General features: G+C 43.3%; 1 protein-coding gene across 1 annotated transcript in view; it reads right to left on the minus strand.

Moving 5' to 3' along the window:
• prkcbb (protein kinase C, beta b) overlaps nt 1–15716 on the minus strand; it is a 105838-nt gene extending 90122 nt beyond the window's left edge. The window contains 3 exon segments of the mRNA XM_080447719.1: nt 12091–12122; nt 15298–15364; nt 15367–15716. Coding sequence (XP_080303845.1) covers nt 12091–12122; nt 15298–15364; nt 15367–15475 — 208 coding nt within the window. The 5' untranslated portion in view covers nt 15476–15716.

The raw sequence follows: 15716 nt of genomic DNA on the forward strand, positions 1-15716 counted from the left end.
GGCTAACTGGTCATGAATTAAGAATAGAAACTAACCTTGAATAACTTGTTCCAACAGGACAAGCCTGGGACGATTACTGCCACTCTAAGGAGAGGCAATCCTTTGATACATGAGGCATACAAGGGAGGGAAACTGGAGCACCACCAGGAGGAGGGCTGCCATTTTAGTTATTTTAATGCATTCTTGGGTGAACCATAATGGACCTATTGTGTTTTTAACCAACGTGAATGAGGTTTTATGCAATCTAAATAAACAACGAAACATAATAGAGGAAGAAACAATTTATTATCTTAATTATGTTGATGTCTTAAAGGGGAATTTTGGACCACGGTTTTCTTACCTTTTCTATGATGTTATGATATCTTAGGATGAATGGTACAGTAGAAAAATGTCATAACTCCATCCCGGGTCCGCCACACATCGCGTATTTTAATAGCTTTTTGGGCTTTTTTTTTTTGGTGAGATCTGACGTTCATAGTGACAGAACACTATGCAACCGGAAAAAAAAGAAGAAAAAAAACGGAAGTCTCTCTAGACGAGATTGAAATCTCAAGATTTCAATCTCGTCTAGAGATACTTTTTTTTTTTTTTCTACTAAAATACGCGATCTAACGCAAGGCCTATTGGCACACGTTTTAAGCTGTGGCGGACCAGGGACGGAGTTATGACATTTTTCTACTGTACCATTCATCCTAAGATATCATAACATCATAAAAAAGGTAAGAAAACCGTGGTCCAAAATTCCCCTTTAAGACAAGCTGAATGGCCCTAGGCTGCAATGCAGACTGACAGCGTGTCGCGGGTTCGAATTCCGATCCCGACAACCTTTGCTGTGTGTCACTCCCCGTCTCTCTCTCTCCTCATTTCCTGTCTATCTACTATCAATAAAGGCAGAACAAGCCCCAAAAATAACCCCCCAAAAAAGAAAAAGACAATCTGAATTACCTGAATTATTTAACACAAGTTTGCATTCTTATCGAGACCTCGGGAGGAACGCACTATGTTGGAAACGCGTTTCCATTCAAGCAGGCATGTGAGGTGTGTTCTAACAGCTTGTTGTAGGTGGGTTGGCAATATGTATACAGTGTATGATAAACATTTGACGATACAAATGTCAGAATCCAGAATAAAAAAATCTCCGTCATTCTCATCCGAGGCTATCATATATTTTGTTATGTGTTCCCCTTCAATAGCTCAACAGACATTTTAAAGTTTCTTAACTCTCTCAGTGCCACACAACGAGATATCCCGAGTTTTTTCTGAATGCCCTCAGTGCCAAGAACGAAAAATCCTGAGTTAAAATAAATAAATTAAACATTATTTTTTAATTTTTGGGGGGGGGGGAATTTTTTTCAGAACCCAAGATATCATTATCTGAAGATTTGCAGCTCAATCCACTCCTTGTTTAACTTATAACTGAAAAAGGCTGTATCTCGCTTCTTAAGCACTTTTTTTTAACAAAAAATTGCTTGCATAGTATGAACATATTTTTTTATTTCATTGGCACTGAGAGAGTTAATTTAAGTAATGAGTATAGAAGTATAATTTTATGAATAATTAGCAAATAGCGGAGGTAATGACGTAGTCCCACTGGATGTTTTGAAAACTCCTCCTACTCTCCGTGTTCAGTGTAAAAGGCCCATAACTACTCCAGATGAGTGTGAATGTGTGTGAATGGGTGTAACGCGCTTTCGATAAAGGTACTATAAAAATGCAGACCATTTGTAGAAGTACAGAATGAGACATATATTTCCAAACAGCACTCAGGCTGTTCTGAACAAAAGTTAAGCCAATACATGCTAGGGAGAGAAGGAAAGAGGAAGTGCAAATTGCGCAATCACTTGTCACACTTGTTATCTTTGACAAGCTAACACCTACAAAACCATAACACTGCGACAGCTATTTTCAAGTGGAACAAACAAGACGAGTCGAGAAAGGACAGCCGGATACATCACTGTGAGTGAGGAGGGGCTGCTAAATGTGGGCAACAGTGTGTGCGCGTGCGTGTGTGTGTGTGTGTGTGTGTGTGTGTGTGTGTGTGTGTGTGTGTGTGTGTGTGTGTGTGTGTGTGTGTGTGTGTGTGTGTGTGTGTGTGTGTGTGTGTGTGTGTCTCTATATCGTTGCGAAGCAAGAGAAATGTGTGTGTGTGTGTTTTCTTGACTTTTCTACTAAGCAAAGAGGAGAAGAGTCATAGAACAACGTGCAGATAGTATCGATAGTAGTAGGGTTGCAGGATAAATCCTACAGATTTTGGCGACTCCATGGCCTTTCCTCTAGCCACCCCTAGGCCAGCATTTCCACTTGTTTTTTGTTTCAAAAGCACTTCAATTCTGGTACTTTAATACATTTCCCTGTAAAGCTTTTGTTATGAACAGTACGTGTGAATATACTTGTGTGAAAGGGGGCAGCACAGACATTAGGTCCTGCTAGCAGGGCTTCTAGAATTGTAGCATTGTTTGAAATATACATAGACTGACAGACACTTGCAAACAGCAATAGCAAAGAGTCCATTTACAGCTTTTTAGGTGCAAACTGCACTTTGTGCCTACGCACACATCTCCCTCTGTATCTTTCCCTTTCACTCTCTCTCTCTCTCTCTCTTTCATTTTGTCCATCCATTATCTGCTCTGCGCATCACAGATTGTGTCACCCACCATATTCTATCTATTGTATATATCACCATCTCAACTTCTCTCTACATGTGTTATGTACTCCTTCAGACTGTAACAATTACTGTAACACACAGTGCTGTGTGTGTGTCTCTGTCATCAGCATCAGGAGTACAATACATAGAGGTCTATACTGACAATTATGACATGCATTCCCTAGAGAGCTTCACACGATACTGCACAACAACACATAGTGTATATCTATGTGTATTAATGATTAACAGATAATCACTAGTTGGTTTTCTATTACTGTGTGCCTGGATGTACTAACGAGTAGATGTTAGTAAATACCTTCTAACAAGACCAGGAGACCTGGTTCTGCCAGACCCAGACTTCACATGACGTGTCAGCCTGTGTCTATGCCCATGTATGGACGAAAGGGGGACAGACTTTTATGGCTGGGGCCTAAGGACAAAGTGACCAAAACCTGTTTTTGCCCATGTATGGAGAAAACAGGTACAAAACATGCCCATGTATGGACGAAAGGGGGACAGATTTTTATGGCTGGGGCCTAAGGACAAAGTGACCAAAACCAGTTTTTTGCCCATGTATGGAGAAAACAGGTACAAAACATGCCCATGTATGTACGAAAGGGGGACAGACTTTTATGGCTGGGGCCTAAGGACAAAGTGACCATGCCCATGTATGGAGAAAACAGGTACAAAGCCTCATGTAAGCCAGACCCCCTGGGTCCGGCAAAAATGTAAATTAAACCATGGTCAAGGAAAATACTCGTTTCTCATTGGCTGGCAAGAGTTGGCTAAAATTGTATACCAGGACACCTCAAACATATCTCGGGTCTTCGGCTTAATTTCTCCCTCTCCTCCTCTCTTCTGTTAACAACATTTAACCTGATGCCCCTATTTTGGCCATCTCATTATAGGCAAATATTGCCTATAAGACTTAAAATATGTTCATTTCATAAATTTAAAAAAGCAGAAACCGCAGATCTTCAAGCTCACGTCGATCACAACACATCGCATCGCCACTTGTTGTGAGCTTGCAGATTGGTTATTTTTGCTGCACGACACAAAGTATAAATAGTGATTAAACACTTCTCTCTCCCCCACGCACACAATCTAATATTTCCCTCCCTCTTGGTGTCTGTCTTGAGTGACACATTCTTTCTGTCTGCCCCCCCCCATCTCCATCTTGCTCTCTACCGTCAGTCTTTCTCTCTCTCTCTTGCTCTTCATCATCCTATCCATAGACCCCATAATAGCATTTTATTTCTCTTCCTTTCAGTTTTCTCTCACTCTCCTTTCTCAGCCTCAACCTGCTCTGTATTGTCTTTCTCTCCTTACCTCTACTCTCTCATTTCCGTCCTCCTCTCTCTCTCTCTCTCTCCACACTCATCTCCTCGCTTCTCTCTCTCCATCTCTCTCTAGGGTTTTCTCTAAAGGGATAATTTGTTCATTAAATCTGAAGAGAAAGTGGAGAACCCTCAACAGCCTGTTAAACATGCGCACGCACGCACGCACGCACGCACGCACGCACGCACGCACGCACGCACGCACGCACGCACGCACAGTCAAATGGAAGTATACACACAGCACAAACACAGTTATGCCAAGAGCTACTAAAAACCATAAACCAAATACGGTGACGGTGGATCATTAAATGGTACACACACACACACACACACACACACACACGCACACACACACACACACATGCACGCACAGCGCACACACACACACCCTCAAATAATCTATTACATATTCTGCAGATAAATTCTCATCAGTGGCAAACATGTTATGTAAGAATGAAAGTTACTGCCTCATGGGTCCTCAGACATCTCACCGTGGAAAATGTATTTTCAGGGAGGCCCAGATCCGACCCGACCTCAAAAACGAGCGAGAGGATATACAGTAGTAGCGGTTCTCAAACTCTTTAATTTCAAAGACCACCCAGCTTGATATGCATAAAGACCAGTAGTTCTCAAACCTGTTTGGGCTCAGTGCCCCATCATTCATAATTATAACATTTGAATGATCTCCTGTGTAATGAATATAAACAATACATAAAGCACATTAATCGATCAAAATTATATTAATCCAATGAAAATAGCCTCTAGTTTATTGTTTTTATCCATAGAAAGACAGACAGCCGTTGTGAGCTTATAGATCTGCGAATTTCATTAAGCTACATTTGAATGCGTTGTCAGCACATTGCAATGTGACGTGTTGTGAGCCTTTACATCTATATGTTGGTAATCTCTCAGGAAAGATTCATTACACACAAGTAATAATCAATAAGATTAGATCTACTCCTCTCTCAGACAGACTTTTTTTCTTTCCTCACCACCTCTCAGACCAATGGCTGAAAAAAAAGATCGACAGTCCAGCGACGAATGAGAACCAAACAAGAGGAGGTAAAAAGAGGGCGTTGCAGAACCGGCCTAGAGTGGATACGGAAGCGGTCTGTGTGCCTGAATGTGTGCAAATTACCGAGCCAGCGGGCGGGCTCTACGCAAACCACCGTACGGTGGTTTGCAGGAGATTTATGACCACTCACGGGTGTCCGGTAGCCTCGTAAACCACCACATTATCATGTGTCTGACACATGATAATGTGTGGTTTACCAGGCTAGGTTTCCGGTGAGTTGATAACATGTTTTGGGAGATTCCTGGATCTTCCGGGAGAGGTGGGATGTGTGGGTCCTACAGCACATGCCAACTCCAAACAGCACATACAACCAATTAATTGTTTGACACAATAACACAATGAGACAGAGAGAGCCAGAGAGAGAGAGAGAGAGAGAGAGAGAGAGAGAGAGAGAGAGAGAGAGAGAGAGAGAGAGAGAGAGAGAGAGAGAGAGAGAGAGAGAGAGAGAGAGACAGGAAACCCTCCTGTAGGGCAATATATCGATATCATATCGATATCATGATATGAGAATAGATATCATCTGGGATTTTGGATACCATAATATTGTGATATGGCATAAGTGTTGTCGTCTTTTCCTGGGTTTAACCACTTCTTCACCTATTGTCAAAAACGAGATGATCTACGAGTTCACACCGACATGTTGTGACCAAGGTCTTTTGTCCAGATCACCCAGCCCTACCCTCGTGAATGGATTTGCAGAGAACACTGGAACAATCAGGATGCTGATGCAGATAGAGTCAGATACAGGTTTATTTATTGCATGGCAGCATGGGAGAAATACATCAGACACACAGGTCAATGGCCATGCAGTTCTCTGATCATGGCAGAGAAGACAAGCCCTTATATAGTATGGTTAGATAAGGTTCCCTGACCTTAAGGTCAACAAACTTGTTTGTCAAATGGTTGACACCTGACCTTGTCAGATTCACCACTACACTAGCCAAGGGAGTAAGTGATCACCATATGTGGAGAATGTTCAAGGTTACAAGGGGTTACAATGTACGCACAAGTGGCACACAGCACAGCATAGGCAGGATATGTACTATTCAAGATATTACTGGGCGGGGGGGGGGGGGGGGATCTAACACTCTACATCTTAATCCCTTGTACAACGCGTAGATGTTTTTTCAATTTTAGTATTATTCTCGCACCTTTACTAACGTCCATAGCATATCATGTACTGTATATATCTGTTGCTATGCTCACACACCTTATGTATATGTAGATAAACTGTTGTGTTTTGTTGATCTCTCTCTCTCTCTCTCTTCCCCTTGCCCCCTTCTTCTTCTTCCCTTTCTCTTTTATGGTAATAATAAAAACGATGGAGCTTGCAGAAAAACAAATTTCACCCACCGATTTACACCTGTGATGTGACAATAAAGATAAGAGATAACACAAAACTGTATTAATCCCCAAGGGCAACATGTGGAGAACAGCTGCTTAGCTTGTTCAGTTCACAGGACATTGGTTTTCAGCTGATTCAATTTCCACACGGTATAACACACAGGGAAGTGAAGGGATTACACCTGGCCCACTTTGGGTCCCGAGCCACAGGTTGAGATCCTAGCCGCAGTACAGTGGATCCATAAATACAACATAAGACCCTTATTGATCTGCTTGTCTGGGTCACTGGACACTGGCCTGCTGTAATAAACCAGCAGAGACAGATGAACCAGAGTGGAGTACCTAGCAGGTCCTGTTTCAGTGCGCTCCGTTTTAGCTCTCTCTCTCTCTCTCTCTCTCTCTCTCTCTCTCTCTCTCTAACACACATGCACTATCTATCTAGTCTCCATTTCTACCCATATGTCCTTTCCTTTTTAAAGGTGCCAAAGAATATCTATCGACCAATCAGTTATCCACCTATGATTATCAATCCATCCATCCATACATTCATGTTTCCCTTGGTTATCCTTTTAGCCTAAATGTCTGACTGTACCTTGAGCTGTTTACATTTCTGACTAATAAAGTATTCAATCAATCATCCATCCATCCATTCATGCATAAATGTGATACCGGCCTCTGTCACCATGCAGACCAACCCTCCACTCATTGCCTCAGGTGTGTGTGTGTGTGTGTGTGTGTGTGTGTGTGTGTGTGTGTGTGTGTGTGTGTGTGTGTGTGTGTGTGTGTGTGTGACCTTGCAGAAGAATTCCCTTTCTCCCTGGCCTCAGGGGAAGTGATACCTTGCTCCAGACAGGCACACAGGTTGAACACACACGCACGCGTATGCGTGCACAAACACATAGACACACACTTAAGACACACATATGCACAAGCCGACCCACACCCACGAAGGTTAACGTGGTTTATTTGGGGCACAACCGATTTTCTTCTCTCTCTCTCACACACACACACACACACACACACACACACACACACACACACACACACACACACACACACACACACACACACACACACACACACACACACACACACACACACACACACACACACACACACACACACACACACACACACACACACACACACACACACACACACACACACACACACACACACACACTTAACGTGGGAATAAATCAAAGAGAAGAGGAGGGATGTGTGTTTGAGAGAAAAAAAGAGAGAAAATAAAGAGGCACTGGAGCAAGGGAGAGGTCACGGTAAGAGGTGGAGATAGAGATTAAATTGAGAAAGGGGGAAAGCGAGAGAAAGGGGGTGAGAGAAAAAAGGAGGAAGATATACGGTAAATGGGGAGATGGGCGAAAGAAGGAGATACGAAACGGAGGTAGTGAAAGACTGGAACAAGAGATAACTGAAAGGGAGTCAAACTGAGGTAACAACTGTATTCCACTTTCATCTAGTTCATCTGTATACCAGGGTGGGCTGGATTAGACCAGGAAGTGAGGGAATCTAACAGGAATGTAAGATAACTGGGCCCTTTGAATTGGGCCCTTTCTCAAGGCTTTACATTTCATTATTGAATGACCTATCCTTAATTATAATTAGTTACACACACAAAGTGGCCCACTGCTTCTGCTTTAAAGACTGAAACATGCTAACACAGAAAATAAAATGTACACATTATGTTTTTATGGTTATTCGTTTCTGGTAAGGGGGATTTGTTTACGAAATAGAACTTGTTATGTCTAGAGAGAGAAAGGGGCTTGTCCGGAGTGCTTGTCCGGAGAGTTAAAAATACACAGATTTATCAGCATCTTGAAGAGCTAGGAAGTAGAGCCCTGCATCGGGTCCCGCGGGAAGCCGACACAATTCTTGCGGGAGCGGGCAGTTTTAAATACCTGCGGGCGGGAACGGGGAGTCAAGAAATAAAAACGGCCGGTCCCCCTGCACCATCCCGTAATAAACCAGATATAGCTCAGCTAAAGCACGCAACTTTGCTTTAGCTTGATATGAACTCATTTATATTCAAACAGTAAGTCCAGCCAAGCCCACTGTGTCGCTGTCCGTGGTGCTGTAATGGCCGCATTCTGTGTTTCAGTTTGAAATGTTTTTGGGTCTCAAAGGAAATATTACAGGATTATGCGGTACTAGACAATAATATGGCGAGATTATGATGGACTAATCGGCACTTACATTTTTGTTGAAGGCAGGAGTGGCCGTCAGAAAACGTCCCACTCAGGATTCCACTAGGAAGCACTTCTTTTATTGGCTAAAACACTCATTGTCACAGAATCTATGTCAACATGAGCTTCACTGGTTAACTTGACTAACTACTATCTTGTGGATGAGTGAACACCACACAGAGAGAAAGTCTTGTTTCTGTCATTTATTTTTAACCCAAAATCGAAGATTTCAATCAAAATCTCTTTCTAACATTAGGATATGACAGTCAGAGATGTGATAGCCTACCTGTGTAACAGGCTGTCAAAACCCAGGACTGTTAAATCCCCAGACACACCTCCATGAACTAATAAAAATGGTGCTTTGGAAAGTGGCTCATTCGTTTTTGTTTGCAGTTTACCTTAGGTTACTCTGATGATGGAATTGAGGTGAGTGGTCTTTTTATGCAAAGCGGGTAGTGTCTTACAAGTGTGGCTTACATACCAATCTGCTGGAGAGGTGCAGAAATTAACACAGCACTCAGATCAGTCAGAGGGGACAGTACACAAACATTGTGTACACAACGGGGGTGACCAGACTGAAAGGTGGGGACATAAATTCTTGCCGCACTCCCATTCCAGCATTTAATTTATTCCAATTACTGATTATTCTATGTCAGTTGCCTGCTTTGGCAACATGTTAACAGATGCAGCCAAGCCAATAAAAACGTTATTAAGTGAATAAAAAGACTAACACCTAATCCTGACTGCCAGCAAGCAAGCAATCTGACGACGATATCGCGCAAGAAACTGTCCTGATATGGAGCGTCAGACATGACGTTGCAACATAGCCTGAACCAATCAAATCTAATGAATGACTAATGAGGAAAGGAATGTATCCGCTTCATGAAGCTACAATGCAACACACACACACACACACACACACACACACACACACACACACACACACACACACACACACACACACACACACACACACACACACACACACACACACAAGTGCCTTCCTTCAGTAACAACCACTATCTATACTGTTTGAACCATCCTGTAATATAAAAAATAAATAATGAGTCTCATTTTACCATATTGATGACGGTTTAAATTATACTTAAACAGGCAATATTAAGTAAAGAGGGTCTTATTAAACCGTGAACAATCCTAAAATATAAATATAAGCGCGTCAGGGGCAATGTGAGCTAGAAAACGTACTGTTTGTCCACATTGGAACATCCAATTTCCTTCACTCTTTGTCAAATTAGATGTAGGAACGTGTGCAAAGCAGTGTGCAGATCTCGACCAATAAAAATAGTTTGGGGTGGCGACACGGCTGCAAAACCTTGCTAATATAGAGACACTGCGAGGGAATATTTTAGAGGTGGCTGTCGCTCGCGGTGTGTCAGGACAGTCTGATAGAACGCGTTAATGACTCTTTGGTGCTCGCATCGCTGACAGTGAGGATGGGGTGTAAAAATTATAGAGAGATGAGGAGGGGGCAGGAGAAGTGGAAGAAGGAGCTAGTACATGAAATAGAGAGAGAGAGAGAGAGAGAGAGAGAGAGAGAGAGAGAGAGAGAGAGAGAGAGAGAGAGAGAGAGAGAGAGCAAAAGAGAAATATAATGGTGCTTTCACACTGTACTTAGCCCAGGGCTTACAATCCCTTCTTTAGCTCCAGGCTAAGTGAGATTTCAGCCGATGGCTATAAATGTTCACACTACAAGAACAAATAGAGAGAAGAGACAGGGGGAAGTGAATAGAGAGAGAAAAAGACCTCTCTTTATACCCAGAACCCATGCCAGATTTTTGGGTCAGATGCCGACCCCGATTTTGGACAGCCTCCAGACCACCAATTACTGATGTTTTGACGGATGTTTGTAAAACATAAAATGTATGTTTTACAAATGCAATTGCACTCACTCACACACTCTCACACACACACACACACACACACACACAAGTCTCGCTAGACGAGATTGAAATCGCTAGACGAGATTGAAATCTCGAGATTTCAATCTCGTCTAGCAAGACTTCTGTTTTTTGTTTTTTTTTGCATAGTGTCACTATGAACGTCAGATCTCACCAAAAAAAAACTTTAAAAAAAGCTATTAAAATACGCGATCTAGCACAAGGCCAATTGGCACACGTTTTAAGCTGTGGCGGACCCGGGATGGAGTTATGAAATGTTTCTACTGTACCATTATTCCTAAGATATCATAACATCATAGAAAAGGTAAGTCCAAAATTCTCCTTTAAGTGATAAATAAAGCATGTGGAACTGAATTGAATTGAAAGAAACAACAAGTCAGACAGAGAGAGCAAGCCAAAAAGAAGCAGATAGACTAGACTGAGAAAATGAAAAAGGAGAAGCTTTGACTGCTGCTGATCATGAAATGCTACTTGTCAGTGTGGGTGCATGTTTAGTCTGGCCATAATAAAAGCCAATCAGTGATATCCGCCTATACCAATCGCCAAACCTCGTGTGACCAGGCTTTCGGCGTACCTGTGGAAAGCCTGGTTTCCATTTACTGCTCAGTGCTCTGATCCGGTCTAGAGCCTGCCTACTGTATCCAGTAATATGCACACACACATACATGCACGCATTGTTTCTGCATCCGCGCTCACCGGTTCAGCAACCTACAAAATGAGTCTACCAATGGCGTGCCGGGGATTTCTAAATGCAAAGTAGTAGCTAGAACGGTGGAGAATACAGCCACTAACAAACCTATTGCTTTGGAAACCAGTCACGTCACTGCCCAAATATGAAGGGTCACCCTAAAGGCTTTGGATTGGTTCCGCAATGCAATGGGTTGTTGTTTTTTTATGTTCTAATTGTTTCCATCCAGTTTTAACACATTGCGTGCCAATCGCGTAGTTCTACGCGAACCTAAATAATTGCGCAGCGTGCCAGTCTACGCGAAGTGGTCTTTTTTTTCTCGCAGGTTCACATTTCATTGTAGGCCTCCCTCGCAGTGAAATATCCGTATCCGGAGATTTTCGTTCCCACCCGCCGCCGCTCTAAATCTTCCCCTAATCCGCCATTATCTCTGAGTTTTTTTTCTCCTCGCTGAACGCTGTTTAACATAAACCGCGACTACTGCAAAATGGAATGTCGCCGATTGAAACGGTCTTCTCTGGGCCACTCACACAGCTACCCTGTGTGTCTACAACAGTTTAACGCGCGGTATTTAGCGAGGTCTGTGGCGACGTGAAAAAAACAAAAAAACAACAATAAATCGCTGGCACTGGTGAGTACATTATGATATTAAACTCTGGCGTGGAATGTGTTAACAATGAAAGCTGTTTGATTGTGATCAGTCTCTAGTTGAGCAAAGCGTTTAGAGACTGACTTGTGAGTCTATTGTGTGTCAAGGTGTAACCAACCAGTTGAGGGCTACAGAGCGGTGAGTGTATTTTGTTGCAGGCGGCATAAAATATAAATAAGACATGTGTGTATGCACGTGTGTGTGTGTGTGTGTGGGTTTAAGACACCTACCTTGACACTGGAATCCCTGCTTGCCAAAACCCCTGTGGATAGAACATACACAAACCATTTAATGGTTGAATATTGTACAAGCACTTGACAGACACACACATACTGCATTATGTCACTCACAGACCCCCCCCCCCCCACACACACACACACACACACACACACACACACACACACACACACACACACACACACACACACACACACACACACACACACACACACACACACACACACACACACACACACACACACACACACACACACACACACACACACACACACACACACACACATTGACAATGCAATATATATGTTCAATAAAGATATATAATGCTCCACCAATATCAAAAGGATATAAACGCCAAGAAAGCTGACAGCTTATTACGATTGCGGTCCTTTAGGGTGTATGTGTAAACAATGTTCTGATCTGATTAATGAATGATTGCTTGTGAGTGATAAAGTGCAAGTGAGTGTGCAGGGGGGGTGCGCATTGAAAATCTCTGTGGGACTGCGTGGGTGTACTGTGTCTACCACGCCAGGGGAGAGGGAAGACAAGGAAAAAAATAAATACAATACATTATCACAAAATACCATACATGAATACATTTAAATAAACATAGCTCAAAAACTAACATTATAATACCTAGAGGTACATCAGGACCAATCCAACTCCAAAAACAATAATGAATCGACCCCTTCTGGTCCAGCTCTTTACTGAGAATTTGAACAAAACTAATAGACTACAGGTAGACTATTCCAGGACACGGCCCCTGTGTACAGGAATTTGTTTTTCCCACTAGTCTTGAACTTGGGAGGAAACACATTAGTGGCGCTCCCTGTTGTAGAATCCCCATGCACACTATTGACCCTGGTGAAGTAGTTTGCCAGATACTTTGGCACTGCATTGCTGATTATTCTGTGAACCATACACGGCCTAATCTGCAAAACCACTTAAGGCTATCAAAATGAGACTGGTTGAGATGATTCCTGGGATGCTGTTTAAGGATTACCCTAACTAGGACACACACAGGTAATGGTGACGTGGATAACAACAACAGGCTGAAAGACTGTTCAGAGTGACTACTGTATGACAACACCCGAGGACATTTCTGTTGTACATGACATAGAAGGCTGTCGGCCATCTGTTATGACCACTCTGCACTGAAACCAGTCCAGTACAGCTCCCGTTGGCATGCACGTACGCACGCACACACACGTCACACGCACACGTACCTTTTCATGTCACCTAAATAAACCTGCATTGCCTAATTCAGTGATTTTCTATTTCAAGGACCCCCCATTTTGTATTAGGCTATCAACTCCCGTTTGACATGTTTTATCTCTGGGACAATCTACACTGTAAAATCCTCACTACCAAGAGTTTCAGAGCCGTGAGGTTCATTTTGATCCTAACCATCATTCATTTAGCTGGGGGCCCCCTGGTACCCGCTCAAGGGCCCCTAGGGTTCCCTATACCCCACGTTTATTTTTTTTAGATCCCACGGGGGAAATTCAGTTTTTAGCTTTACCCAGCTGAGCGCTGCCAACAGAGGAGCGCAGGGGGGAGCAGTTAGTTCAGTGTCTTGCTCAAGAACACTTCAACAGTAACACAGGGGGGGCCCGGGATCAAACCGGGAACCTTCCGATTCCCAAGTGGCCGCAGAGCCACTGCCGCCGCATGTTGAGAATAAGTGGCCTAATTGACCCAAACCGGTAGACAGGTGATATAAGGTTAGACAGATAAATGTACCCACACGGATTTAAATGAACACTGGAGACTTCACTGTGTAGATAGATGTACCTAGACTTAACATTACATTACATAACCAAATGTAGCGCAAGGCACCAGTTAAGAGGTGCATATGCAGTGATCCGTTTAAGATGTTTACCCTCACATTAGACCTTTATGAACACACACATACACACACACACACACACACACACACGCACACACACACGTCTAGGTCAAACCCATTGAGCTATTAAGAAATCAAAAACCCCATCGACAGGACTTAAATAATGGCCGTTTGGGGAATAGAAGGTAGCCTAGATATGAATAAATCCGCCGAATTAGGACAACTATGGGCCAAAATCTCGTTTTAGAAACCCCACCGACAGGCCCCTCTGACTGCTGAGTGAAACCCTGGTGGGTAATGACATGTCTGTACCTGTGAAGAGAAGAGAAGAGAAGAGAAGAGAAGAGAAGAGAAGAGAAGAGAAGAGAAGAGAAGAGACAGAAGCAGAAGCAGAAGCAGAAGCAGAAAAGGAAGGCTGGGAGGGGGGTCGGGAGGGGGGCTGAAATCTTTGCAAGTGTTCTTAGTGTGTGAAGAACATTTTAGGTTACATGAATCTCATGTAACCTATAATCCTTCTTCCTGTTGAATGCACACGTGTTTAAACCACAAGTTCAATTAAAAACAGCATCTTAACGCTGAAGAACCTCACAGCCTGCATTATAACCTCATATTAATATATTTCTATATCTTTCTATCCACCCCACTTACACCCCTCCCTCCTCCTTTCTGTCTCTCATGTAGAAAGCATCAAAGAGTGGCACACACACACACACACACACACACACACACACACACACACACACACACACACACACACACACACACACACACACACACACACACACACACACACACACACACACACACACACACACACACACACACACACATTCAATTACGAATTAATAAAAATCACCTTACCTAACCTATTTAACCACTTAAACCCCAGCATCCATATTGTGGGGTAAGCTTTCGCAGAAAATAGCAGATCGACAAGCTCACAATCCGATGCAACCGTCAGGTTGTGGAGCTTATCGATTGGCTATTTTCAGCGAAAGCTTTCCCCACAATAACAGAAAACACACTAGTAGAGGTAGAGCCCTGACAGGGACTCCGCTCAACAATATCGGGGTTTTTTAAGTGTTCAGCTTTCGCTGAAAATAGCAGATCGACAAGCTCACATGGCTGTGAGCTCACAGGTTGTGAGCTTGTCGATCTACTATTTTCAGCCAAAGCTTTCCCCACAATAACAGAAAACAGAAAATACACTAGAGCCCTGAGGGACTCTGCTCAACCATATGGGGTTTAAAGTGGTTAAAGGGGGGGGGGGGGGGTTCTTGCATTCAAATGAATTACCATCCCTCTCTCTTTTCATCATCTCTCTCTCTGTCTCTCTATGTCTCTCTCTCACCAGATGAAGTCGGTGCAGTGGCTGCAGAAGGTCGGCTGCTTGAAGAAGCGCGCGATGAACTTGTGGTCTCGTGCACGTTCTTCTGGCGCAGGGCTCCCTGGCGCGCGAAGCCCCGCATGGGCTGATCCTCGCGCTGCCCGCTGTCCTCCCCGTCGCTGTTCGCCGCCGAGTCTGCCATTCTTTATCTCTCTCTGCCTCTTTCTCTCCGTCTGTTTTTTGTTATGTTGTTGTTGTTGTTCTTGTTGCTGCTGCAGCGAACGGACGCAGAATATGTGATGTAAAACAAATTTAAAAAAAAGCTGTTTTGGTGCGTAAAGCGGTTTTTTGAGTAGTAAATTAGTAGTTTCTTTCTCGTTTGTCAGGTTCGGCAGGCTGTTGCGCTCTCAGCCTCGCGCTGCTCTCCTCTGCTTCCTCCTTTT

Source organism: Gymnoscopelus braueri (genome assembly GCF_963280865.1).
Source record: "Gymnoscopelus braueri genome assembly, chromosome: 13".
NCBI classification, from domain to species: Eukaryota; Metazoa; Chordata; class Actinopteri; order Myctophiformes; family Myctophidae; genus Gymnoscopelus; species Gymnoscopelus braueri.